This window comes from Myotis yumanensis, unplaced genomic scaffold, assembly GCF_028538775.1.
Source record: "Myotis yumanensis isolate MYYU_CA2020_CCGP unplaced genomic scaffold, mMyoYum1.0.hap1 SCAF_12, whole genome shotgun sequence".
Taxonomy (NCBI): domain Eukaryota; kingdom Metazoa; phylum Chordata; class Mammalia; order Chiroptera; family Vespertilionidae; genus Myotis; species Myotis yumanensis.
In genome coordinates, this window is record NW_027223763.1 from 449368 (window position 1) to 475363 (window position 25996).

General features: G+C 67.1%; 3 protein-coding genes across 3 annotated transcripts; 1 reads left to right on the forward strand and 2 right to left on the reverse strand.

The window, feature by feature from the left end:
• Positions 1-9364: 9364 nt before the first annotated feature.
• LCN9 (lipocalin 9) lies at positions 9365-11074 on the reverse strand. Its single transcript, XM_070430997.1, has 5 exons — positions 10970-11074; positions 10478-10614; positions 10236-10309; positions 9798-9908; positions 9365-9567 (listed from the first exon to the last, which is right to left on the reverse strand). Exons 1-5 carry the CDS (start codon positions 11072-11074, stop codon positions 9365-9367), a joined length of 630 nt encoding a protein of 209 aa, XP_070287098.1.
• Positions 11075-13647: 2573 nt separating this feature from the next.
• Positions 13648-19705, forward strand: GLT6D1 (glycosyltransferase 6 domain containing 1). Its single transcript, XM_070430998.1, has 4 exons — positions 13648-13727; positions 14860-14904; positions 18071-18208; positions 19036-19705. Exons 1-4 carry the CDS (start codon positions 13648-13650, stop codon positions 19703-19705), a joined length of 933 nt encoding a protein of 310 aa, XP_070287099.1.
• A 2418-nt stretch (positions 19706-22123) lies between these two features.
• On the reverse strand, positions 22124-25996 carry LOC139020924 (lipocalin 1-like). Its single transcript, XM_070430999.1, has 6 exons — positions 25862-25996; positions 25432-25565; positions 24486-24559; positions 24166-24297; positions 23448-23543; positions 22124-22296 (listed from the first exon to the last, which is right to left on the reverse strand). Exons 1-6 carry the CDS (start codon positions 25994-25996, stop codon positions 22124-22126), a joined length of 744 nt encoding a protein of 247 aa, XP_070287100.1.

Sequence of the window (25996 nt, forward strand, 5' to 3'; positions counted from 1 at the left end):
GTTCCGGGGGTTCGCGGTGGCGTTCTCGGGGGTTCGCGGTGGCGCTCCGGGGGTTCGCGGTGGCGCTCTCGGGGTTCGCGGTGGCGCTCCGGGGGTTCGCGGTGGCATTCTCGGGGTTCGCGGTGGCATTCTCGGGGTTCGCGGTGGCGTTCTTGGGGTTCGCACAACCTGGAACTGTTCACTCTTCCCCAGCAGCAGCTCTTCCCCGGGAGCCCGGTTCCCCCGCCCAGACCCAGGCGGGGGCTCCAGTCCGGTCCGGAGCCCTGCGGTGGCGGCGGGGCCCACGTGCTGCCTCCCCCGGAACGTGCTCAGCGAGAGGGAGCGCAGGTGGGCGGGGTGGGGGGGGCTTCTAAGGGGGAGTGGCATCTGCCCAGGAGGGGACGGTGGCAGGTCCCCAGGGGGGTGGGGGGGCATCTGCCCAGGAGGGGACGGTGGCAGGTCCCCAGGGGGGTGTGGGGGGCATCTGCCCAGGAGGGGACGGTGGCAGGTCCCCAGGGGGGGTTGGGGGGTGGCACAGGCAGCCCCTCTGGACCTGGAGCCTGGACATCTTTCTGTAAATGCGTATACATCTTCTCGTTGACTTCAGAGGAAGAGAGAGGGAGAGGGGAGAGAGAAACATCGATGATGAGAGTCATTGCTTGGCTGCCTCCTGCAGGCCCAGCGCCTCCCACTCGGGCAGGGCAGGTGGACCTGGGCTGGGGAAGCCTGGACACGGACCCTGAAGGACTCGACTCCTGGGGGCGGGCGCCTGTGTCCTTCCCTCCGAGTGCCCCCGCGGCTGCTGGAGGGGCTGGCGGCTGCAGCCCTCTCTCCTGGCGGATGCAGGGATGCGGGCGGGCTCAGGGGCGGGGATGTGGGCTCAAGGCAGGCTCAGGCTCAGGTGCATCTGGCTTGTCCGGAAGCAGGAAGCGGATCTCCCTGAGCTGTGAGCGCCTGCGGGCCCTCCTGCCCCGGTTCGACGGCCGGCGCGAGGACATGGCCTCCGTCCTGGAGATGTCTGTCCAGTTCCTCCGGATGGCGGGGACCCTGCTGCCCAGCGGGGAGCAGCAGGCTGTGAGTGTGCGGGCACGGGTCAGGTTCTGACCACTCCCTCCCACCTGCACGGCCAGGGAGGCTGATTCCCGCACCTCTCCTGGGTCACCACACCTCCTGTGGGAGCGGCACTGTGGCCCCACCCGTGGGGCCAGCATCGCCCTGAGGCTCCTGGTGGCACGGCCCCCCTCCCTCCCGGCCCCTCCTGGCCCCTCCCGGCCCCGGGCTGAGGACCAGGGTCTGTGCTCAGGGTAGACCCGGGGCCGAGCAGCCCACTCTCCCTGCGGGTCTCCCGGTGCCCACGTCCGTGGTGATTTTCGCATTTATTTCCGTGCCAGGTTCTCGGCCCCTCCCAGGAGGATTGGCACAAGTGGCAGCTGGCCCTGGGGAGCCAGACCCCCGCAGATGCATCGGACCCCGGGACGGGGGCACCAGGCACCATGTGAGGGCCCCTCCCCTGCCCGGCTGGGGCCCCCGGGCAGTGGGTGCAGGCTGTCCAGAGACCCCTGTCTTTGCACCGTCCAGGCCACAGGACCCCCCGAGCGGTGTGACCACCGGTGCGGACCAGGGCAAGGCCCCCACGGGGCTGGCCGAGGCGCTGGACAGGCCAGCAGTCCTCCCTGGTGAGTGTGACGCACAAGCACGGTCCCAGGTCCCCCTGAAAGTGTGGGGGACATGGACTTGCCACACCTGCTCACCCCTCCTCACCCCTGTGTCCGGCTCCCCGAGAGCAGCCCCCACTCTGCCAGCTCCTTGGCTTCTCTGTCCTGTAGGAGTGAGTCATGGACCCCAGGCTGTTCCCTCCCCCACATGGGGCCTTCATTCCCTGCCTGCCCCCCCCCAAGCCCACAGGGTGCCCCTGAGGCCTGCGTCCCCCCTCATGTTGGACCCTGCCCAGCTGTCTGTCACTCTTTGCACCGTGGCCGCTGGTGACAGCATTTAAGCTGCCCACATGCGTTTGCCGTGTGTCATTGTGCCCAAGTGCCACGGAGGCGAGACTGCGCCTTCCCACTCCCTGAGTGTGCCCACCGAGGGGGGGTCTGCTGTGGGCAGACGGGGGCCACCAGGGAGCTGCAGGACTCGCACAGAGGACACAGGGTGTAGAGGCCACATCAGGGAGCTGCTGTGAGGGTGGTGCCAGGACAGGGGTTGCGGGCACATGGAGGGGAGGCGGCAGCAGCACGGGCATCTCCAGGTCCAAGCCCCACAAGCTGACCTGAGGCCAGGTGGGCACCGCCTCCAGGAAGCCTTCCTGGCCACAGGCGTCAGGTGCCTCCCTCTGGGCGTTCACCTGGTCACCTGCCTGCCTGCCTCTGCGCTGAGCCCCCGTCCTGGGCAGCGCTGAGGTCTTCAGGGGAGGCCGCTCCCCGGGGGGGAAGGCTGGCCCAGCCCTCACTTCTCTCATAGGGACCTCCAGTCTGGCACCCTGGACCCCAGGCCCGAGTCCCTCCCAGGTCCTGAGGCCGCCCCCAGCCTGGCCTCCCTGCTCCTGGCAGCCGACCTCCCCGCTGGTGAGCGAAGAGGCTCAGAGCTGCCTGGGCCTGGCCGGGCCCCTGACAGAGGAGACTACCCAGGCTGCGATGCCCGGCACCAGGTGGGTCCCCTGCGGGCGTGTGCCCATGTGCACCTGCTGGTGTGTGCACATGTGTGCGCTGCCTATGTGTGCCCGCATACGTGTGCCTGCCCGTGTGTGCCTGTGTGTGCACTGTGTGCCCGCACAAATGTGCTGCCTGTGTGTGCACATGTGTGTGCCTGCCTGTGTGTGCGCCCTCCAGGCCTGCCACGGGAAGGTGCTCCCCTCGCTCCCTCACTGTGTGGCTGCCTAGCCCAGGTCGGCCAGGTCGGGCCCTGTGGCTTCTGACGTGTGTTTTTGAAAATGCTCTCCTCTGACTAATGGGCTTGTCTGGGCTGATGGGCCGGTGCTGGGTGTGCGGGGGGCGGGGGGATTCGGGGGGTGGGGAGCGGGAGGCTCTCCTGAGCCAGTGGGCTCCTGCGCTGGTGCTGGGTGTGCAGGGGGGGCGGGAGCCCCCAGCGTGTCTGGACCTGCAGCCGCCTTTCAGGGCCAAGCCCGTCCCTTGAGGTCGAGGACACAGATGACCTGGGGGCACTCAGGGTGGGGTCTCCTTGCCACCCAGGTCCGTGCCCGCGTGTGGAGTGGATGACGGGCCGTCCTTGCTGCTGAGCCCCAGTCCCGAGTGGTGTCTGGGTGAGTGGGGACGCAGGCGGCCGCCTACCCCCATCTGGGCCGGCTGTGGGCCTCGGCCCTCCTGACGCGGGGCTGGGACGGTGGGAGAGCGACCGGGCCCAGCCTGCAGGGTGACACCGGGTCCCTGTGCCTGAGCTCCTGGGTCTCCTGGGCTGGGGCAGTGGGAGGTGCCTGTGGGAGTGTCTATGAGAGAGAGCACGTGTGTGTGAGCGTGTGTGAACGTGTTTGTGAGTGTGAGAGCATGTGTGTGAGTGTGAATCTGAGTGTGTGAGTGTGTGTGAGCGTGTGTGAACATGTATGTAAGAGCGTGTATGTGTGTGAGCATGAATCTGTGGGTGTGTGTGAGTGTGTCTGTGAGTGTGTGTGAGTGTGTGTGTGAGTGTGTGTGAGTGTGTGTGGGGGGTGTGTGAGTGTGTCTGTGAGCGTGTGTGTGAGTGCGGCTGGGCTGGGTGTGTGTCCCTGTGCGTCGGCCTCGCTGCCCTCTGTCTAGACTGCGTCCCCACGAGGGCACGAGGGCGAGTGCTGAGCGGAGCGTCTGTGGGTTCCGTGTGTGTAGGAAACGCCGCCTGGGCCTGGCCCCGCGGGTCCTCCTGGGCCCCGAGCGGGGCCGGCGAGTGTGGGCCCGGCGTCAGCCCTGGCCCCTCGCGCTGCCATCTCATCGGTGGGCAAAGGGCCTCTGAGCGAGTGGGCAGGGATGGGCCTCCTCAGCCCACTCCCCCGCCGGCACCTGCACTGTCTCCTTCCAGGGCCCCCCGAGGGCAGAGACAGTAGTGCCCCCCCTGGGGCCCCGGCCGGAAGCCCCCTGGACCGGACGGAGCCGGGCTTCCTGGCGGATCCTGAGCCCAGCGCCCAGGAGACCCCGGACGGCCCCCTGGAGCCGTGGGGCTGGGATGTGGGCTGCCCCAGCCTGACCTTCCGGGACGAGGTGGACAGCATCTTCCCCGACTTCTTTGCCTCCTAGGCGACCGGGCCGGGCCTCCGCAGCCGCACGTGCTGCCTGGGCGGATTATTCTGGGTCTGGGATGCAGCTGTGTTCTAATTCCAGTGAGGGGTGCGGGGCTGTGGGAGCTGTGGGGGTGGGGGGCTGTGGGAGCTGTGGGGGTGAGGGGCTGGGGGGGTGAGGGGCTGTGGGAGCTGTGGGGGGTGAAGGTGAGGGGGCTGTGGGGGGCTGTGGGAGCTGTGGGGGGGGTGAAGGTGAGGGGCTGTGGGGGGCTGTGGGAGCTGTGGGGGGTGCGGGGCTGTGGGGGGTGAAGGTGAGGGGCTGTGGGAGCTGTGGGGGGTGAAGGTGAGGGGCTGTGGGGGGCTGTGGGAGCTGTGGGGGGGGGTGAAGGTGAGGGGCTGTGGGGGGCTGTGGGAGCTGTGGGGGGTGCGGGGCTGTGGGGGGTGAAGGTGAGGGGCTGTGGGGGTGAGGGGCTGTGAGGGTGACGGGCTGTGGGAGCTGTGGTGGGTGAGGGGCTGTGGGGGGTGAAGGTGCGGGGCTGTGGGAGCTGTGGGGGGTGCGGGGCTGGGGGTGGTGGGGGGGCTGTGGGAGCTGTGGGGGGTGCGGGGCTGGGGGGTGAGAGGCTGTGGGGGTGAGGGGCTGGGGGGGGCTGGGGGGGCTGTGGAGCTGAGCATTAAAAGGAAGGAGTCCTGAGGAAGGACTCAGGTGTGATGCCGTGACTCGGGCGGAGGGACCGCTTCCTGCAGAGGCAGCCGCCGGGCCGTCTGGGCCTTGGGGAACCGGGAGGAGCCCAGCCCCGGAACTCAGGGTGCGGGGGCCCAGACCCCGCCCCTCCCCTGAGAGGTGGGTGTGACCTTTCCTCTTCCCACGCCCTGGTCTGACCCATGTCCGGCCGGCGTGACTGGTTGAACTTCGACCTATGAACCCAGAGGTCTCGGTTCCATTCGGGTCTGAGGGGTCCCCCGGGGTCCATGGGGGTGGCCTGGGGGGCTGGGGCAGAGGCACCTGCCGCAGTGTTTGGACCCCGGTGTGCACACTCGGTCCCAGCGGCTCCTGACTCGGGATGGGGGATGGGCTGGTTAGGTGGGGTGGCCCAGCCCCTGTGTCTGGCTCACTCTGCTCTGAGCCCCCCATTTCCAGCCACCGCAGAGCCGGTCTCTGGCCCCGGCTGCCGGGGGGGTCACCCACACAGAGGCACCTGCTCCAGGCTCCCGGCCCCCGGGCAGTCCCTGCTCCAGGACCAGAGGGGTCTCTCCCTGCAGAGGGCGGCCTCCCCATGCAGAGCAGCCCGCCCAGCCCTGCCTCCCCTCCGCCCCGAGGCCACGTGAAGGTTCTGTTCATTCCCCAGTGAGTCCCTGAGACAAAGGTGGGGCCGCTGGCTGACGTGGGAGGATGTGCAGGGAGAGAAAACGTCATCACAAGCCGGGCCCTGGAGCTGGAGGGCCCAGGCCCGGGCGGGTGCCCCCTGGACCACCATCCACAGGACCCCAGGCCCCCGCGGGATCCTGGAGACCCTGAGCACAGCCCTGGGCAGTGGGCAGCAGCCCCCCCAGGAGCCCCACGGGGAAGGGCCTCACCCGCCCGCTGCCCGGGTCCAGAGCATCCAGACCAAGAGCCGTCAGGGGCCGGCCTGGCTCTGTGGTCAGGCTGCGTGTCCCGGCTCCTCGATAGTCACGTCAGCTCCCCCAGCCTGGTCTGACCCCGGCCCGGCCGGCGTGACTGTGGTTGACCTTCAGCCTATGAACCCAGAGGTCTCGGTTCCATCTCGGTCAGAGCACGTGCCCAGGCTGCGGGCTCCACCCCCAGTGTGGGGCGTGCAGGAGGCGGCCGATCAGTGATCCTCCTCATTGTGTTCCACTCCCTCCCTCTCCATCGCCCTTCCTCTCTGAAATAAACATGTTTTTTAAAAAGACCCAGTGTGTGCACGCGTGTGTATGTGCACGTGTGTGTGTGTGCACGTGTGTGCGTGCCTGTGTGCAGTCCTGTGGGCTTAGACACGTGTGTTGTTGGGTTTAGGCCAGCGCCTCCCGCCCCCGCGCCCCCCGCCCCGGGGTGGGACGCTGTAGTCCCTGCCTGGGGCCCAGCGCCCTGAGCCTGCTGAGCGCCCGTGGGGTGACCTCTGCTGGCAGCCCCGGGCCCTGCGCTGTGGATCTGGGTTCCAGGACCCCGAGGGGACCAGGGCAGACACTGGGCTCGCTGGGCCCCGCCCACCTGGGAGCAGGCTGCCTCCGTGGGGTCAGGTGTGGGGTGGGGTGCAGGGCTGTGACGTCCCTGCCCCAGGGGCCGGCCCTGAGCCCTGGGGTCTGCCCTCACCCAGCCCCCGGGAGGAAGTCAGGAGCTGGGCCTCCCTTGCTCAGAGCCCTGAGGTCCAAGGGGGCTCCCCATGGGAGGGGAGGGAGCAGCCCCCAACTCAGAGCCAGGCAGAGCTCACTGTGCCGCCTCAGGCCCACGGGGGAGGGGGTTTGAGAGTGATGGGGCGTGTCCGTGCCCGCCCCCTGGACCTGGGCTGTGGGGGGGCTGTGACAGGTGGGAGTGTGGCTGCAGGTGGTGACAGGCGGGGGGCCCCCGGTGAGCTGGGGGAGGAAGGGCCGGCGGGGGCTCCGCGCGCGGCTGGAGCTGAAAGCAGCCGTGGGGTCCCGAACAGCTTCCTCCCGCCCCCTCCGCCCTCGGCTCCTGGGCCCTTCGTGAACCAAATCACAGCTCACAGCTCTCAGCTCTCGTGGGCTGCGATCCAGTGCAGGGCGGTTGGTTAGAGAGCCGGATGCTTGCAGGCCCCGTCCCCATCCCCCTGCCCCCTCCGCCCCGGCTCCTGGGACACGGGGCCCGCAGGACCCAGGCACTGCCAGGCCACCCCCTCAGCAGGACACTCTGGTGGGCGTCGGTGACGGGCAGCCGCGGCTGGGAGCCGCCCACCCTTCCCGTCCACCTGTCCTTGGCCCAATGGCCACCGCGAGCACCACATGGTGCTGCTCAGCGTCCCCCTCCAGCCTCTGGACACAGAGGTCCTGGCCGGAGCTGGGGCACCCACGGGCGCCACCAGCTCCGCGGGCTTCCTGCCTGAGGGAGGGACGCAGGCCGGAGCCTCCTGGCTCTCAGCCCCCACCCCCCGGCCCCAGGGGGGCCGTCTCCGGCCCAGGCCTCCTGGGGAGAAGGAAATGCGTCTGAGGGTGCTCATGCCTGACCCTGGTCTGATAAACCCACAGGCCCTCCCCCCCCTCCGGAAGGAAGCCAGCCCCAGGCATGGATGCCTGCTGCCCGCCTGCCCGCCTGCCCACCTGGGCTTCCCACACGCTGGATGGACAGGTGGCGTCTGGCCACCTTCGGGGTGATCCTGGGACCCAGCACAGACCTCAGGGCGGCTGGAAAATGCAGGGCCTTGAAGCCCCGCCCCTGCCAGGCCCCGGTGCCCCCGGCTTCCTCGGCGCTAGCCCTCGGCCGGACCTCGGCAGCCTGTCCCCTCCTGCATCTTTTTTTCTTCAATGTTTTTTATGGATTTCAGAGAGGAAGGGAGAGGGAGAGAGAGAAGCATCAACGAGAGAGAAACATTGATCAGCTGCCTCCTGCATGCCCCCCACTGGGGATTTGTGCCCACAGGCTGGGCATGTGCCCCGACCAGGAATCGAACCGTGACCTCCTGGTTCATAGGTCGACGCTCAACCACCGAGCCCCGCCGGCCAGGCCCTCGTGTGTCTTGATTAAACAGCAGCGACATGACTGGCCGCGGTGTGTGTGTGCGACGGTTGTCAGGGTGACCAACGCCCGTTTTAACTGGAAATAAAAGCGTTTTTGGTCATAGCGAGCGGGGCGAGGTTAGACACGGGACGTGCCCCTGTCGGCTCACGCTGACCCCGGTGACGGGAGTCCCCCCACATCCCGTCCTCGAACGAGCCCCTGGGTTTGCACGATAGACTCGCCGTCTTGTCTGGACCGTTCGTGGGGGTGTGACCTCAGCTGCCCGAAGGCCACAGCGAGGATGGTGTCTGTGCCCTGAGCCGGGACCCCGGGCCCAGCCGCCCTGCCCACCGCTGCTCCCTGTGCACTGGGTCTGGGCCGGCTCGGGACCCGGCGCTGGGCTCAGCCCCCTGCAGGCGGCGGCGTCTCTGGTCCTGGGTGTCTTTTTGGTGGTTGCTATTTCTCACACCCAAGGATATTTTCCCACTGATTTTTAAGAGAGAGAAAGGGATGGGGGGCGGGATTTCTGTCCCAAGGGGAGGGGGAGGAAGGAGGGAACCTGGGTGGGGGCAGAGGGGCCAGGAGCCGGGGGCAGAGCCAGCGCCTGGAAGCGCGTCGATGGGACAAGGGAGGCGACTGTCCGGCTGGGATCCGAGGGAGGAACCACACACACACTTCCTTGTTTTTGTTTTTTTAATATATTGTTATTGATTTCAGAGAAGAAGGGGGAGAGAGAGAGAGATCAGTGGTGAGAGAGAATCATTGACGGACTGTCCACACTGGGGACGGAGCCCACAACCCGGGCCTGTGCCCTGACCGGGAATCGAACCCGGTCCTCCTGGCTCCTAGGTCGATGCTCAGCCTCTGAGCCACGCGGCCGGGGGGACACCCTTTACTCTGAGATGAGTGCAGGTTCACAGGAGGCCTGAGGACGGACAGAGGCCCCTGGCGCCCCCACCCCGCCCGCCTCGTGGGTGCCTGCGTGGTGCCCCCGGGTGTGTCTGTGCTCAAACCCAACCCCAGGCACGGGCTGTATTGGGAAACGGGTCTTGCAGGTGGGATTAAGGGACAAAACTCGAGGGGAGACCATCCCAGGTTGTCCAGCCCGACGTCCAGGGACAGGTGTCCTTAGGGGGCCAGAGGAGCGAGACAGAGAGAAGGCGTGTCCCCGGGGGCAGAGGCCAGGAAGGGGCCGCCAGGCCGGGAGCCATGGGGGCGGGAGGGGCGAGAGGGACCCCCCTGGAGACCACGGAGGGAGCGTGGCCGGGCACCTCGATGTCAGATTTCCTGTGTCCCGACTGCGGAGAACAAACCCGTGGCTGTCAGTCACCCCACGTGAGGGCGGGGACATGGGGGGGGCGGGGTGCCCCAGGAAGCCGGCGGGTGGGTGAGGACTGGGCTAGGGGTGTCCCCCGCCCCCCCGCCCGGTCCCACCAGCCTCCTGCTCCTGCCCCGCGCCCACACGCACCCGCAGCCGAGCACACGCACCCGACGCCGCCGGCCGGCCGGTCTCCTTACCGCCGGTACCTGACACACGGGTCTGGGGACAGAGCGGCTCTCAGACGGGCCTGGGGGTCCCCACCGCCCCCAGCTCCCAGCCAGGGCGGCCTCCTACCCCGGGTGCTCAGGCTGACGATGTTCTGGGGGCCCAGCCCCTGCTTCCTGCAGAGCCTCTCAAATCTGTGCAGGAAGCTGTGGGGCAGCTCCGGTATCCGACCTGCGGACGGACAGACAGATGGACAGACGGCAGGTCCCGGTCCGTCCCCTCGGGACCAGGTGGAGGAGGGTCTCCGGGGGCCTGGGCAGCGGGGGCTGAGGGGCGTGACTGCCAGGCGGGGCACCTGCCCCTGGGATGGGACTTGAGGGGGGGGGGCCTGGGCCTGGGGGGCCCTGCAGGGTGGGCCGTCCTCAGGGGAGGGTTGCGGGAGGCGACTCCGGGAGGCGTACCATAGAGCGCCAGCACGCGGGTCTGGGTGCCGTTCCTGACGCTGTGCAGGTGGAAGGTGGCGTAGAGCAGGTAGTCCGTCTCCCACAGGCACACCCTGTTGTCCCCCACGTCTGCGTGGAGGCCAGGCTCAGGCCAGGCAGCGCCGGGGCCGCCCTGGCTTAGGGGCTGGTGCCCGGTGGCCGGGGGTGGGGTGAGGGTGGAGGTGGCCAGAGGGGGGCGGCCTGGCTGGTGTGGGGCCCTGGCTGGTGGGGGGCAGCGTGAGCACACGGTACCCACTCAGGTGGCCCTGGCCTCCCTGGGGGACCAAGCCAGGGGCCGCCCAGCGGGTCTATGGGGCCCTGGGGCTGGGCTGGGCCCCCTCACTTGGGCTCCAGCCATCCGGGGTCCCCTAGAGCCCAAAATCAGAGCTCCCGGGAAATGCTGAGGCCCCCACTTACAGGCCAGGGTGTACTCCCCGTCCTTCTCCGTCTTCTTGCAGACCATGGCCACCTCCACGCAGTCCCCGTGCAGCCTGCACACGGCCTGGGTGAGCCCCTGGCCCTCCCCTCCCGCCCCCCCTCCCCCCCGCCTCTCACCGCCCCCGCAGTGCACCCACAGGATGGGGCTGGTCACAGGGTGCAGAGGGGTCGGGGGGCGGGACTCCGGCCCAGCTGACCCGCGGCGGCGCGGCGGCGCTCACATGAAGTGGAAGAAGAACTGCAGGCTGCCGTTGGCCACGCTCTGGATTTCCTGGATGAAGACCCTCAGGTCCCCGTCTTCTTGGATCCGCTTCATGTCGTTCGAGGCCATGGAGATGGAGTACCAGACGCCCGACACCTGCAGGCAGAGGCACCGCGTGGGGGCCTGCAGGGCGGCTCTGGGCTTCCTGGGCCTCCCTCCGGGCCAGGCCGCTGGCAAACGGCACCCAGCCAGGGCCAACGTCGCCCTCCAGGGACCCCCTAGCCCCCCAGGGACCCTGTCTCCCCCCAGGGACCCCCTACCCCCCAGGGACCCCCAGCCCCCAGGGACCCCCTACCCCCCAGGGACCCCCAGCCCCCAGGGACCCCCAGCCCCCAGGCTGCTGTCACGGCTGGGGGAGGAGAAGCAGGCCCCTTAGGAGCAGCGCCCTGAGAGGTCAGGGAGCCGGGTTGAGGGGGACAGTGTCCGGTGCCGGAAGGCGGCCCTGGCCCACCTTGGCCGGGTCGTAATTCCCGCGAACCACGGATTGCAGGTTGAGCTCCTGGGCGGAGGCCAGGCTCAGCCCCAGGCCCAGCGGCAGCAGCAGCAGCAATGCCATCCCCTCGGCGGGCGCCTGGCCCAAGTCCCTCCCCTTTATACTCCGGGTCCCTTCCGTCCGGCACTGCCCTCCCCCGCACGTCCTCCTCACCAGGGAACGCAGCCAAGGCCTGCGGCCTCCGCCCCCACCGCTCGCCAGGTGCAGCCGGCAACCGGCTCGCTCGGAATTGGCTGGGTCAGAAGCCGCAGAGGGAAGAGGGGACCCACGGGCAAGGGGCAGCCAGATGCCCTGTCCCCCTACCCCCTGCAAGGCCGCACTGCCTCTCCAGGAGGCCGATGGTCCCCCCGGGCTCCCCCGGCCCCCTCCGCCCTGCCTGGCCTGGGGGTGCCCATCAGAGAGCATTTTGGGGCCCCGTGCAGCCTCATGTGCAGGACGCTGTGTGGGGTGCCCTGGCCTCGGGGACATCACTGTGACTTCGGGGCGAAACTCCACCGGGTCCTGGACGGGATAACTCCCGAGGGGGAGGGGCTCGGGGCTGAGGCGTGAGGCCGAAGGAGACAGACCTGAGTTCAGACGGAGGTGGCCTGGCCTCCACCCTGTCGCCGGCCCGGCCGGGGTCCCAGCGCTGTGCTGGGGAGTCCCCGTCCCCCCGCACGGTGTTCAGGCGCAAGGGGGACTGGTGGTCGGGGAGGGGAGGCTGCAGGACACGGACCAGGACACTGGACACCAAACCCCGTTTAAGCACCGAGCAGAGGTCCTCTGTCGATCGGGCGATTCCTTGTTCATTGAGCACCGGCCACGCTCCAGGCAGCCCAGGCCGGGAGTCTCCCAGAACCTCAGGCCTCAGAGCGATGCCCTCAGCGCTGTCCACCCAGCTTCCCGGGGGCCACGAGCGTGGACACGGCTGAGCAGCAGGGAGGCCGCCACGGAGACACGGACACACACAGGGCGGACGTCACGTGGGGACAGAGTGGAGGGGCTCTGTCACCGCCCGGAGCCGGCGGGCGCGGCCCTGACACCGCGGTGGCGGGTTCGGTCCCACAACGGCGAGGAAAGACGTCCTGTGCTCCCAGCCCAGGGCCTGCTCTCCGGTCACGGTGACCGCGGGCCACGAACACACCGCGTGTGCAGGTCACTCTCTCCAGAAGAAATGGAATTTATTTTCAAAGGGGGCGCAGGACCGCAGGTGCGCTAGGGCCTCACGTCCAGGCGGCGTCTCACAGTGGGGATGACCGACCGAGATCACCCGCCTTCACGCCTCTGACAGTCTCAGCACGAGGGGCGGCGCAGGAGGAGGAGGAGGCGTGGGCACTCCCCGAAGAGCCGGCGCCGCTCCGTGGTTGACATCAACCTGTGAGCCAGGAGGTCAGGGTTCAATTCTGGTCAAGGGCACGTGCCCAGGTTGCGGGCTCCATCCCCGGGGAGGTGTGCAGGAGGCAGCTGATCAATGATTCTCTCTCATCATTGATGTCTCTCTCTCTCCCTCTTCCTTCCTCTCTGAAATCAATCAAGAAATATATATATATATATTTTTAAAGGATTTTAAGAAAGAAAGAGCAGGGGGCCCTCGGGGAATGGACATTGTCAGAGGATGCAGACGGAGGCCCCGCCCACGCCCACTGCCCCACCCGCTGCCACCTGCGTGAACACACCCCACGCAGATTCCTCCTGGAAGCAGGTCAGTCCCGGGGCGGGGGCCACAGAGGAAGCAGCATATTTGAAAACACCTTCAGTTACTCAACCGGACAGGCCGTCGCCCGGCAACCAGCGGAGCATTGTGACTGCGTCCCGCTCGCTCACGTCATCAAAGGGCCTGTGCCCTCACGGCGCGGAAGGCTCAGCCCCAGGAGCGAGGGGGGTGGGGGCAGAGAGACCCAGAGCTGGAGCTCGGAGCTCGGAGCACCCGTCCTCCTGGGGCGCCTCCTCCGCCTCTAACCACGGTGAGGGCGCCCCCGGGGAGGGGCATCTGATGGAGGTCCCCGAGACACTGCGGAGGCCCCGTCCTACCCGCCCTGTGGCACTTCTTCAGCTTCACGGCGAGGGCGCGTGAGCACTGCCGGGGATGGGTGGCCTGTCCGAGGGAAACACCACAAGCCACAGTGGCAACATCCCGTTTCCTAGTAGCCACGTAGCAGGCGGTGGAGAGAAGCAGGTGAATCAATTGGGAGCCACTGCCCACCAGCTCCTGCGTGAGCGTCTGCCCCCGGTGGTCAGTGCAGGTCATAGTGACTGGTTGTTCCGCCATTCAGGCGATTTGCATATTACCCTTTTATTACATAAAGGCTATTGATTGGTTGATTTCTGAGAGGAAGGGAGAGAGATAGAAACACCAATGATGAGAGAGAATCATGGATCAGCTGCCTCTTGCACGCCCACCCACTGGGGATCGAGCCCACCCCCCTGGCCTGTGCCCCGACCGGAATCGAACCGTGGCCGCCTGGTTCATGGGTCGACGCTAAACCCCTGAGCCACGCCGGCCGGCCCTGCAGTTGTTCTGTGCAGTGAGCTGGGTGTTGTGAGGAGCAGGGGTGTCGCGGGCACTCAGTCCCCAGAGGAGGCTGCAGGCTGAGCGTCTGGGTGGCCCTGGTCGGGCGGACGGTGTAACTCCCGCCCTCTCCCCACTCCTCCCCCAGATGAGAAGGGGCTCCAAGAGGAAACTCCTGCTGCTGGTCTCTCTGGCCCTCTCGCTCCTGTGGGCAGGGCGCCACCTCAGGTAAACGCGGCACGAGAGGCGGCAATGGGAGACAGTGGGGACGGGCTGCCCGCTGACGTCCAGCAGCTGGGAGGGCGCCGAGGCCCAGGGCCCGAGGGCAGGGCCTGGTCTGCCAGCTCGGGGGGCGCACGTGGCTGCGGTGTGTGCGGAGCCGGCTGACCGCAGGCGGCTGGGCTGGATGGGAAACAGCTGGGCGGGCGGGCCAGGGGTTGGGCCGAGGGCCGACCTCGGAGAGGAGCTGGGAGTGGACAGCACCTGGGCCCTGACCCGGATCCAGCCGTGACCCCTGGTTCAGAGGTGGACGCTCAGCCCTGGGCCCCGCCGGCCGGCCGGGCTGGACGCTTCTGATAATGTCAGGACGGACGCCCCTCAGACCCAGTTCTCGTCTTTACTAAATGCCCCGGTGATGGAGGGCGGTGCCTGCGGGCGTGGCGGCTACACAATTAACTGAAAGGCAAGAACTCCCACCTCCACGTAGCCCGGTGGTTCTCAGCCTCGGCTGCACATTAGACTCACCTGGGAGTCTTCTTAAAATCCTGATTTCTGGGCCTCGTCCCCCGGAAATTCTGTGTCTTTGTTACTCATGTTGTGGCCCCACCCCATAACAAAGAGACAGAATTTCCGGAGGATCAGGCCCAGAAATCGGGATTTTAAAAAGATTCCCAGCTGATTCTCATGTGCAGTCGAGGTTGAGAACCACTGACGTAGACGCAGTCAAGGCAACTCCTGGGGGATGAGGCGCGAGCTGAACCTGCATGTGGTCCGGACACACACACTCTAACGGCTGTTGGTCGGGGTTTAATCCTCCCACCACGTGCCCCCCGGCCCCCCTCGCCCTCCCCCTGGCCATCACCCGCTCACCCTAACCCGTCCCTGACCACCTGCTCCCTCCAGGCCAGGTGGGCTCTCTCCCCGCCAAGTGGGTGGACGGTGCCTCTGAGGCTCCCAGAAGCCCCGACCCCGCCAGCACCTCCCTCGGGGACCACCGGCTCCTCTGGGTCAGCGTCCCCGGGGCGGGCGCTGGGCTGGACCTGCACAGCTGTCCACAGGGCGCCAGCAGCCGCCAGGCCAGGGGCTGGGCAAGCGTTTGCGACCGCGTGGTTACAGCTAACGCTGTCTGTCTCTGCCCCAGGAACCGGGGGGCGGAGCTCCGGCTCTCGGACTGGTTCGACCCCAGGTAGGAACGGGGCGTCTGCGCACCTGTCCAGCGACTCCATGTGGGGAGGAGGCCGCTTCCCCGTCTGAGGGTTCTGGGTGGACCCCCGGTCACCTGCACACAGGGGCCGTACCGTGTTTTCCTTTCCGATCGATGCCGTTATTCCTGTTCTTTTTTAAATACTTTCAATGATGTCAGAGAGGAAAGAAGAGGGAGGGAGAGAGAGAAACGTCAACGATGAGAGAGAATCATGGACCGGCTGCCTCCTGTACACCCCCCACTGGGGATCGAGCCCGCAACCCAGGCCTGTGCCCCGACCGGGAATCGAACCGTGACCTCCTGGTTCATAGGTCGCCGCTCAGCACTGAGCCACGTGGCCGGCTGGTTTCCTTTCTTGTCTTATTGCCGGGGCTGGCACACTTCTGCCGAAGGCAGGCTGGTGAGCGGGCACCCCTGACTGCCGGCTGGGGGGGGGGGGGGGGGGGGGGGGCGGCGGCCTCACCGCTGAGCGTGACACAGCTGCGGATGTCGCAGATGTTTAACCGGTGGAGGTCACCCCTGCGTCGCCGTGTTTCTGGGCTTTTCGTTTGATCATGAGTGGGTGGGCTCGGTGCGATGCTTGGCTCTGTGTCACCGACAGAGCCCGGGACAGGAGCCGGCTCCGGCTCTCACCTGTGGGCCAGCTCCGCGCCCGCACCCTCGGGACCCTGTTAGTGAGAGCAAGTCCAACGGCTCTGTCTGGAGCGGTCACCCTGTTTCTGCTGATTGCAGAGGCGGACGGTCACCCCGTGTCTGCGGATTGCAGAGGCGGACGGTCACCCCGTGTCTGCGGACTGCAGAGGCGGACGGTCACCCCGTGTCTGCTGACTGCAGAGGCGGACGGTCACCCCGTGTCTGCTGATTGACTGCAGAAGCGGACGGTCACCCCGTGTCTGCTGATTGCAGAGGCGGACGGTCACCCCGTGTCTGCGGATTGACTGCAGAGGCGGACGGTCACCCCGTGTCTGCTGATTGCAGAGGCGGACGGTCACCCCGTGTCTGCTGATTGACTGCAGAGGCGGACGGTCACCCCGTGTCTGCTGATTGACTGCAGAAGCGGACGGTCACCCCGTGTCTGCTGATTGCAGAGGCGGACGGTCACCCCGTGTCTGCTGATTGACTGCAGAGGCGACGGTCACCCCGTGTCTGCTGACTGCAGAGGCGGACGGTCACCCCGTGTCTGCTGATTGACTGCAGAGGCGACGGTCACCCCGTGTCTGCTGACTGCAGAGGCGACGGTCACCCCGTGTCTGCTGACTGCAGAGGCGGACGGTCACCCCGTGTCTGCGGACTGCAGAAGCGGACGGTCACCCCGTGTCTGCTGATTGCAGAGGCGGACGGTCACCCCGTGTCTGCTGACTGCAGAGGCGGACGGTCACCCCGTGTCTGCTGATTGACTGCAGAGGCGGACGGTCCCCCCATGTCTGCTGACTGCAGAGGCGGACGGTCACCCCGTGTCTGCTGATTGACTGCAGAGGCGGACGGTCACCCCGTGTCTGCGGATTGCAGAGGCGACGGTCACCCCGTGTCTGCTGACTGCAGAGGCGGACGGTCACCCCGTGTCTGCGGATTGCAGAGGCGGACGGTCACCCCGTGTCTGCGGATTGACTGCAGAGGCGGACGGTCACCCCGTGTCTGCTGACTGCAGAGGCGGACGGTCACCCCGTGTCTGCGGATTGCAGAGGCGGACCGTCACCCCGTGTCTGCTGACTGCAGAGGCGGACGGTCACCCCGTGTCTGCGGACTGCAGAGGCGGACGGTCACCCCGTGTCTGCGGACTGCAGAGGCGGACGGTCACCCCGTGTCTGCTGATTGCAGAGGCGGACGGTCACCCCGTGTCTGCGGACTGCAGAGGCGGGCGGTCACCCCGTGTCTGCTGATTGACTGCAGAGGCGGACGGTCACCCCGTGTCTGCTGATTGACTGCAGAAGCGGATGGTCACCCCGTGTCTGCGGACTGCAGAGGTGGACGGTCACCCCGTGTCTGCGGACTGCAGAGGCCGACGGTCACCCCGTGTCTGCGGACTGCAGAGGCGGACGGTCACCCCATGTCTGCGGATTGCAGAGGCGGACGGTCACCCCGTGTCTGCGGACTGCAGAGGCGGACGGTCACCCCGTGTCTGCTGATTGACTGCAGAGGCGGACGGTCACCCCGTGTCTGCGGATTGCAGAGGCGGACGGTCACCCCGTGTCTGCTGATTGACTGCAGAAGCGGACGGTCACCCCGTGTCTGCTGATTGACTGCAGAGGCGGACGGTCACCCCGTGTCTGCGGACTGCAGAGGCGGACGGTCACCCCGTGTCTGCGGATTGCAGAGGCGGACGGTCACCCCGTGTCTGCGGACTGCAGAGGCGGACGGTCACCCCGTGTCTGCGGACTGCAGAGGCGGACGGTCACCCTGTGTCTGCGGATTGCAGAGGCGGACGGTCACCCCGTGTCTGCGGACTGCAGAGGCGGACGCAGAGTGTGAGGGGAGACTAGAAAGGCGCTCCCTGCCCCGGCCGGGGTGGCCCAGTGGCTAGGGCGCCGGCCTGCGGACTAAAGGGTACCGGGTTCGATTCCGGTCGAGGCCATGCACCTTGGCTGCAGGCTCGATCCCGGCCCCAGTTGGAGCGTGTGCGGGAGGCACAATCCATGTCTCTCTCTCTCTCTCTCTCTCTCACCCCCTCCCTTCCACTCTCTCTAAAATCAGTGAAAGTATCCTCGGTGAGGATTTAAAAAGCACCCAGACTCTGTAGGAAAAGGGGGCTTGGGGGCAGGAGGCGGTGCCCGTGTCCCCAGCACTGCTTCAGGGGGTGGCCCGGGAACGTCCTGCTCCCACGAGGCAGCCAGAGCCCAGGGGAGGCTCCACCGGCGGGTGGGGGTGGGGGTGGGGGTGGGGGTGGTGGAGGCTCGGACCGGCCGGGTCTCCCACCCGAGGTGCACGCTAACTCGGGGCAGTCCCTCGACCCATCGGTGCCTCGGTTTCCCCACATGCAGAGCAGGGATGGCGGTGGTGCCCACGGCAGCAGGCACAGCAGATGAGTGACTCCTCGCCCCTCCGCTCGGCACCTGGCACCTGGCAGGGCACGGGGGCGTCAGCTGCTCCACCCGCGGCCTCGCGGTCAGCACGGGCCCACCCGCTGCAGCTGCCGCTCCTCTGCCCACAGGAAGCGGCCCGACGTCGTGACCACCACCGACTGGCTGGCCCCCATCATCTGGGAGGGCACCTTCGACAGGCAGGTGCTGGGGCGGCACTACCGGAGGCAGAACCTCACCGTGGGCCTGGTGGTCTTCGCCGCCGGCAGGTAGGGCCGCGCCTCTGCCCTTCGCCCTGATCCAGAGATCGACGGGCACCGGGGCCCTTTGGCCTCTAGAGCTGCTGGTCAGCCCGTGACTGGGCTCCTGGGCCCTGGCCGTCGCCCGTCCGGCTGGGTCACGGCCTTTTCTGTTGTTAATCTTCACCAGTTTTCCCCGTTGATCTTTATTTATTTTATTTATTTTTAGAAAAAATATTTATATTGATCTCAGAGAGGAAGGGAGAGGGGGAGAGAGAGAGAAACATCAGTGATGAGAGAGAATCATGGATCGGCTGCCTCCTGCACGCCCCCCACTGGGGATCAAACCTGAAACCCTGGCCTGTGCCCCGACCGGGAATCGAACCCTGACCTCCTGGTTCACAGGTCAACGCTCAACCACTGAGCCCCGCCGGCCGGGCTTCACTGATTTTTAGAGAGAATGTAAGGGAGGGAGGGAGAGAGTGGGGGGAGAGAGAGAGACAAAAACATTGATGTGAGAGACACATCGATTGGTTGTCTCCTGCATGTGCCCCGACTGATGCCAGGGATCAAACCTGCAACCCAGGTACGTGCCCTTGAACAGAAATCGAACCCGAGACCCTTTGGTCCGGGGCCAGCGCGCTAACCACTGAGCACACAGGTCAGGGCTGGGTCGTGAACTTGGAACTGACGCCCATTCAGCGCTGGTTCTCTCTCCAGCTGCTGTTTCCAAAGTCTGAAGGCTTCTCTCGCCCGGCCCACGGCTCTCAGACGCTGTCCCCGCCCGGCCCGAGAGGCCTGCCCCTCACCCAACCCCTCCGTCCCCCCATCTCCCCCACCGGTGCCCCCGTTTGCAGGGCCGCCGACCAGTACCTGGAGCCCTTCTTACAGTCGGCCAACAAGCACTTCATGCCCGGCTTCCGCGTGGTCACCTACGTCCTGGTGGAGGACTGGTACCAGCTGCCGGACCTGCCGCCCGAGCCCCTGCGCACCCTGCGGGTCCTGACCATCCGGCCGGACAGCTGGTGGCCGGACCGCAGCCTGTCCCGCATGAAGAACCTGGGCGAGTACATCCTCAGCCACATCCGGGGGGAGGTGGACTTCCTGTTCAGCATGAGCGTGGACCGCGTGTTCCAGGGCGACATGGGGGCCGAGGCGCTGGGCGCGGCCGTGGCCCAGCTGCACGCCTGGTGGTACTTCCGGGACCGGCGCCACTTCCCCTACGAGCGGCGGCCCCGCTCCGCCGCCTGCATCCCCTTCGGCCAGGGCGACTTCTTCTACGACGGCGCGGTGGTGGGGGGCACGCCCGCGCGGGTGCTGGACCTGGTGCAGGCGTACCTGGGCGGCGTGCTGCAGGACGCCCGGCAGGGGCTCAACAGCACCTACGAGAGCCACCTGAACAAGTATTTCTTCCTGCACAAGCCCGCCCGGCTGCTGTCGCCCGAGTACAACTGGGACGCCACCTTGCACCCGCCCCTGCAGGTGCAGCTCGTCAAGGTGCTGCAGCTGGCCAAGCGGGACCTGTGACCCGGCCCCTCGCTCGGCGGCTCCCGGGGCTCCCGGCACCGGCACCGCCGGCCGCCCGGCCCAGACAGAGACGCGCACCCCGCCGGCAGGAGCCTTCCTCCGTGCGATGGTCGGCCACCCCGTGGGGCCACAGCCGGATAAAGACCAAGATGCCGGTTTAATGTTTCATGCACGGTCATGTTCTGTAGGTGGTAGGTAGCCTGCAGATAATTTCAGGCAGAAAATAAACATTTTTTCATGGAGAAAGACTCCGTTATGTCGACACGAAGGGGGAGAGGTGAGGTGTGAGGGGGAATGACACTCGCGAGGCCACTCCGGGGGCAGCGGCGTGGTTCGAGGTTTGGGCCGTTTACCGCTAACCCTCCGCCACGCCGTTTGCCCTGTGACTGGACAGGCGGGCTTTCTGCGAGCAGCTCCTTCCCTTATTGATCTCGGGTTCGTTTTTTAAAGCTGCCGGCATTTTATCTATGTTTTGTTGTGAATTCTCACCCAAGGATTTTTTCCCATTGGGTTTTAGTGAGAGTGGAAGCGGGGGGGGGGGGGGGGGGGGGAGAAACATCGATGTGAGAGAGACACGGCGATGGTGGCCTCCTGCATGCACCCCAACAGGGGCCAGGGGTGCAGCCTGCGACGGAGGTACGTGCCCTTGACCAGAAACGCACCCGGGGCCCTTCAGTCCGAGGGCCGACACGCTAACCACTGAGCGACCGGAGGGAGGGAGGCCGGCCGGGCTGTTGATGATGGTTAAGGAGACACGGGCCCAGCTCTGGGGAGGGGGCAGCTGCGGAGGCCACGGCGGGTGGAGAATCGCTCAGAGCAGCACTGTGTCCTCAAGCAGCCCTGGGTTCCCCGGGGTGGGGGGCCGTGAGGGGGGACGGGGAGCTTCCGGGCATTTCTCTTCAAGTTCAAAAATGCCCGAAGCAACGAGGAAGACGGGGCACCGGGTCGGCTCAGGACAGTGAGGGGCACAGAGCCCGACGAGGGCGGGAGGGTCAGAATCTCCATAAGCTGTTCTTGACCCCCTTGGTGACAGGAAACACAGTTTTACGTGTACGGCCTGAATGTGCCCCCCAAACGCCTATGCGGCAGCCCTGAGCCCCAGGACCTCAGGATGTGGCTGCACTTGGAGATGGGGTGTTATACTTTGAAGAAAGTTCAGCCCTGGCGGGTTTGGCTCAGTGGACAGAGCGGCAGCCTGCGGACTGAAGGGTCCCGGGTTCGATTCCCAGTCGGCACATGCCCAGGTTGCAGGCCCCATCCCCAGTAGGGGGCATGTAGGAGGCAATATTTTTATTGATTTTAGAGAGGAAGGGAGAGAGAGAGAAACATCAATGATGAGGGAGAATCATTGATCGGCTGCCTCCTGCACGCCCCCTACTGGGGATGGAGCCTGCAACCCGGGCCTGTGCCCTTGACCAGGAATCCAACTGTGACCTCCTGGTTCACAGGTCAACGCTCACCCGCGTATAGTGGTGACTGTGGTAAAGCGCGGTCGGTAGGCTGGGCCCTGGTTCCGCAGGAAGGGGATGGGGACACAGACACGGGGAGGGGGGGCCTGTGAGGAGGGGATGGGCCACATGCCAGGGCGCTGCCTGAGGAGCCAGCCCGCCCACACCTGGGTCCTCCAGGCCGGGGCTGACTCCTGCTCGAGCATTCCGTGTCTCGGCGGGAAGACACGCAGGCTGTGGGGGCCCCTCGATCACCCTGAAACCGGAGCCTCACCGGGTCCGGGGTTCGAGGCTTCACCTGGAGGACCCACTGGAGCCTCACCAGCTTCCCCAGCGGCCCCTCGGGGCCAAGGTCTCCACCGACGGGCCGGGGCCAGGGCTGGGGCTCGTGAGTCTCCGCAGCTGGTCCCAGGCAGCCAGGCCGCCTCAGCGGGTTCTGCTGCCTCCCTGGGTCTGCAGCTGAGGCCTAGGGGTCACCTCCAGGGGCCGATGCAAAGGGAGCGGCTGCGCAAGGGCCTGTGGCTTTCCCCTTTGCTAGGCGCCTGGGCTCTGTGCCCTGGCTGCCCTCTCCCCCGGCCCACGGTTCCGCCGGCCACAGTTCAGCCCAGCCACGGTTCCGCCGGCCACGGTTCCACCAGCCCACGGTTCCGCCGGCCACGGTTCAGCCCGGCCACGGTTCCACCGGCCACGGTTCCACCAGCCCACGGTTCCGCCCAGTCCACGGTTCTGCTCTGCACATGCCTGTCTAACTGCCCACAAGATCAGATGGCACAACTCCTCTCTAAAACACCTCCAAACCTTGACCCCTCCGTGCGGCGCTTTGATCAGGTTTGCAGTTTGGGGAAAGCTTGCGGTTGGATACGGATCGGGTGGCTTCAAGGTGCAGGCTAACCCGGGCTATTGACGTTCCACCTGGAGACGAGGCAGGAGGTCACGGGTCTGTGTATCCGGTCATCTTCCCGGGGCCGAGTCAGGACTGGACACAGTCTCCGTGCGAGTCCGCGGCTCCCGGCCGCGCGTGCGCCGGTGCCGTGTGATCAAATGTCCGTCTCTGTTCCCCGTGGGTTTCTGGTTCCGAGGAGGCCGTGGGCCGCTCACAGCTGCTGCTCATGCGGAACCCGCGCAGGTGGCCGCCCTGCTGGCCTGCGGGAGGCCTGCTGCTGAGGGCGTCGCTGGGCAGGAGCTGGTCAGACCCGTCTCCCGGCATTTCCAGACGTGAGGATGGAGTCTCTCACCCGACCCAGTTTCCTGAGAGACGGCCTGGCCGGCGGGTGAGCCCTGGCTCGTCCAGACAGAGGTGGGCACCTGCCTCAGGGCCACGCCCTCCTGGGCCCCTGACGCTCAGAGAGGGCGTGACCGGGCTCAGCTCATCTGCGTGCAGGTGCCAGGGCTCTTTACCTGGCTCTTCAGGGCAGCAGGTCACTCACGGCCCCTCTGACGGGGCGGGGACGGTCCCAGAGCAGACCCAGGAGGCGGCAGGTCAGAGGGGCGTCAGCCAGGCCCCGAACAGGGCCACCTTCCCAGCGAAGGTCCCCATGGCTCTGTCCGCTGGACTGTAGTGCGGAGTCCAGGCCTCCGGCCCCTCCTCACCACCCAGAGTGACCTCAAGCCCAGGCCAGGCTGCCAGGGGCTGTGGGCCCCTCAGCCATTGGTTGGCAGGAGCTGGTGAGCCAAAGCCAAGGAGAAGCCAGGAAAGGGACAAAGGGGGCGAGGCGGGCACAGGCTGGAAGGGCTTCAGGCAGCAGAGGGGGGGACGGCAGCAGGGAACAGGGGACGGAGGCAGGACACTCAGGGGAGGGGGCGGATGTGAGCTTCAGGGGGAGGACACTGGGCTGAGGAGGGAAAGAACAGGTGGGCATTAGAAGGGTTTCCTCCTCTGCAAATGCAGCTTTTGTAAAGCATATTCACCATTTCCACTTGTGACTCAAAACGTAACTCTAAGCTCTGACCCTAGTCCTAAACCTAACCCTGACTGTAATCCTAACCCTAACCCTAACCCTAACCCTAGCCCTAACCCTAACCCTAACCCTAGCCCTAACCCTAACCCTAACCCTAACCCTAACCCTAGCCTTAACCCTAGCCCTAACCCTAACCTTAACCCTAACCCTAAGCCTAACCCTAACCCTAACCCTAGCCCTAGCCCTAACCCTAACCCTAACCCTAGCCCTAACCCTAACCCTAACCCTAGCCCTAGCCCTAGCCCTAACCCTAACCCTAACCCTAACCCTAACCCTAAACCTAACCCTAGCCCTAACCCTGCGAAGTGTCCTGGGTGCAGTCAGGGTAACACTTACCCTCTAGGTTGAAGACAGGTACCTCCTGCAGCTGGAACTCCCTCACGTACCCCAGGTACCTCCGCAGCCACTGGGGGTCCCCGGGCAAGCGTCTGGCTGCAATCAGAGGGGCTGGTGGTGAGGGGCCGAGAACCCAGGAGCTGTGCTCAGATTTGGCCCCTCCCCCGGCTCCTGGCCAGGCCTGAGCTGATGCCTGCCGGCCAGGTTGGCACCCTGGGCACGGCTCTCACCCACCGGGCTGTGCTCCAGGGGCAGAGGGAGCTCCCCGCTCCTGGGAGCCAGGATCTACCCACTGAGGCGAGGCCAGCCAGAGGGTCCCCACTGCACTCAGGGGGCTCCCTGTGACCTGGTGCCCGCCCCCACCCCACTGACCCCCCCCCCCCGGCCTGCGGGACCCTGGTGATGTGGCCCCCACCCCTGGGCTCCCTGGGCCCAGTCTCAGGCGCCGGGCCCCTCCCTCACCTCCTTCTAGTGTCCCCCCCACACCCCCAGGAGGCTTCTCCCATCTGTTCACGGAGACTCCAGCTCCAGGACACGCCCCACAGGCAGCACGGAGGGGATGAGATGTGGTGGGTGTGTGAGTGTGAGGTGGACGGATGGGCCTGGGGTGAGTGTGAGGTGGACGGATGGGCCTGGCGCCCGCACCCAGAGCAGCAGGCACTAAACACAGGCCTTGGGCAGGGGGGGGGCATCCAGCATTGGGGGAGACACCACCTACCCAGCAGCGCCCACAGGCTGGTGACCTCGCCCCCATTCCCGCCGTCCCCGCCCTCCTCAACGCGGACGTAGAGGATGAGGCTGCTGTAGTCGGTGCTGACGAAGCGGACGTGCATGCGGGCTCCTCCCTCAACTGTGGGGACAGACCCAGCCAGTGACAGGGGCCTGTCTCCACCCCCGCGCCCGGCCCTGCCCGTGGGCCGCCGTGGACACGGGCAGGACGAGGGACGGCTCCCTCCGGCCCCGGCCCTGCCCCCACAGCCCGGCTAGGGCATCGGGCGTCCCCTCCCCCAGCGAGGGACCCGGCCGGGCGGGACTCACAGGAGCCGTGGTACTGGCCCAGGAGCCCAGTCGGGTGGATGGTGACATGGACGCCTCTGCACATCGTCTCCGCCCTGGGGAAGGCGAGGAGCTCACCGCGGCGGCCTGTCCCTGTGCTTGTGCCTGTGCCTGTCCCTGTCCCTGTCCCTGTCCCTGTGCCTGTCCCTGTCCCCGCCCCCACGTGGTGCCGGCTCAGACGGCCCCCGGCTGAGGCCCCGGGAGGCTCTTGGACCCTCAGGTCCTCTAGGGCCACCAGCTGGGACAGGAGGGCAGGCCCACGGGGCAGGAGGGGATGGAGGCTGCAGTGAGGGCAGGGCTCCTGGCCCGGAAGGAGCCGGAACCCCGGGGGTGTTGGACCCTGTCTGTCCCCGGGCGGACCTCAGGTCTTGGGCGGGGACCCAGGACAGGTGTCCTCATCACCTGGCTCCGTGCACAGAGCACCCCTGTAGGCCCCCATGTCCCCCGCCCGTGGCCCCCGCCCTGTGTCCCCCGCCCCGTGTCCCCCGCCCATGGCCCCACCCATGTCCCCTGCCCGTGGCCCCCGCCCCGGGGCCTGCAGTTGCCAATGGTGGGGGTGGCTGTGCACCCACGGACGGAGCATCTGGGGCGGAGCTTCGGCAAGGACGCGGCCATGACGGTCTTTGACGCCACGGGCGCGGCTGCGGATTCACTGAGTCAGCACACTTGTCCGGTGTCACCAGCTCTTCCGTGAGGACCCAACTGGTGCCGCTGGCCAGCCCGCCCGGGACCCAGCTGATGGGCAGGACGGGGCTGAGCCGAGACGGCTGGTGTGGTCTCTCCCGCCCGCCCTTCCTCAGAGCTTCGGAGCCGAAGGGTCACCTGAGCCGGCTCAGGGCAGCGTCTCCAGCCCCAGCTCGGTGCCGATGCCGACATCTTGGGAGGCCCCCTGGACCCCACCCTCAGGGCCTGCAGGGGCCACGCTTACGTCCAGAACAAGACGAACTCCAGGTCCCCGTCCCGCGTCTCGATGGAACGGAGAGCCAGCCTCAGGGGGTCGTCGGGGGAGACCAGGCGTGCCCGGCTGGAGGCCAGCCGGAGGGTCAGCCAGCGCCCGGCCACCTGTGGGTGCAGGTGCAGGTGCAGGTGGGGGAGGGTCCGCAGCCTCCAGTCCCGGGGGGTGGATAGGGAATTGGTGGGTGCCGTGGCCCAGGTGGGAGCGGGGGTGCGGTCAGCCTCCCCTCTCAGGCCTCACTGCCCCCCCTTCTCTCCCCCCTCCTTTAGCCCCTCCTGTACCCGGTCCACCTGCCGTCCCCGCTGGGTCATGTGCCCTGGCCGAGTGCAGGGCGGGGGAGGGTCTCCTGGACCGGCCACCGAGGCCTGGTCCCAGGGCTGAGCCTGGGCCGGGTCAGCATTACCTTCTGGATATCAAAGCCAGGCTGCACGGGCACCTCCTCCAGGGTCCTCTGGGCGCTGGCCAGGCACAGGCCGAGGGCCAGGACCACGGGGGCCCAGAGGGCGGCGTGGCCGGGCAGCTGGGGCCCCAGCTTCAT

Bases quoted from the DNA above. Each gene is read 5' to 3' on its own strand.
- GLT6D1 (XM_070430998.1), top strand. From the start codon at position 13,648: ATGAGAAGGGGCTCCAAGAGGAAACTCCTGCTGCTGGTCTCTCTGGCC. The intron at 13,728-14,859 runs GTAAACGCGGCA...TCTCTGCCCCAG, and splicing joins TGGGCAGGGCGCCACCTCAG to GAACCGGGGGGCGGAGCTCC. The intron at 14,905-18,070 runs GTAGGAACGGGG...CTCTGCCCACAG, and splicing joins TCGGACTGGTTCGACCCCAG to GAAGCGGCCCGACGTCGTGA.
- LOC139020924 (XM_070430999.1), bottom strand. From the start codon at position 25,996: ATGAAGCTGGGGCCCCAGCTGCCCGGCCACGCCGCCCTCTGGGCCCCC. The intron at 24,560-25,431 runs GTAAGCGTGGCC...CGCCTTCCCCAG, and splicing joins GAGTTCGTCTTGTTCTGGAC to GGCGGAGACGATGTGCAGAG. The intron at 23,544-24,165 runs GTAGGTGGTGTC...CTCTGATTGCAG, and splicing joins CAGCCTGTGGGCGCTGCTGG to CCAGACGCTTGCCCGGGGAC.
- LCN9 (XM_070430997.1), bottom strand. From the start codon at position 11,074: ATGGCATTGCTGCTGCTGCTGCCGCTGGGCCTGGGGCTGAGCCTGGCC. The intron at 10,615-10,969 runs GTGGGCCAGGGC...CTCTGCCTGCAG, and splicing joins GGAATTACGACCCGGCCAAG to GTGTCGGGCGTCTGGTACTC. The intron at 10,310-10,477 runs GTGAGCGCCGCC...GGCCGTGTGCAG, and splicing joins CAGTTCTTCTTCCACTTCAT to GCTGCACGGGGACTGCGTGG.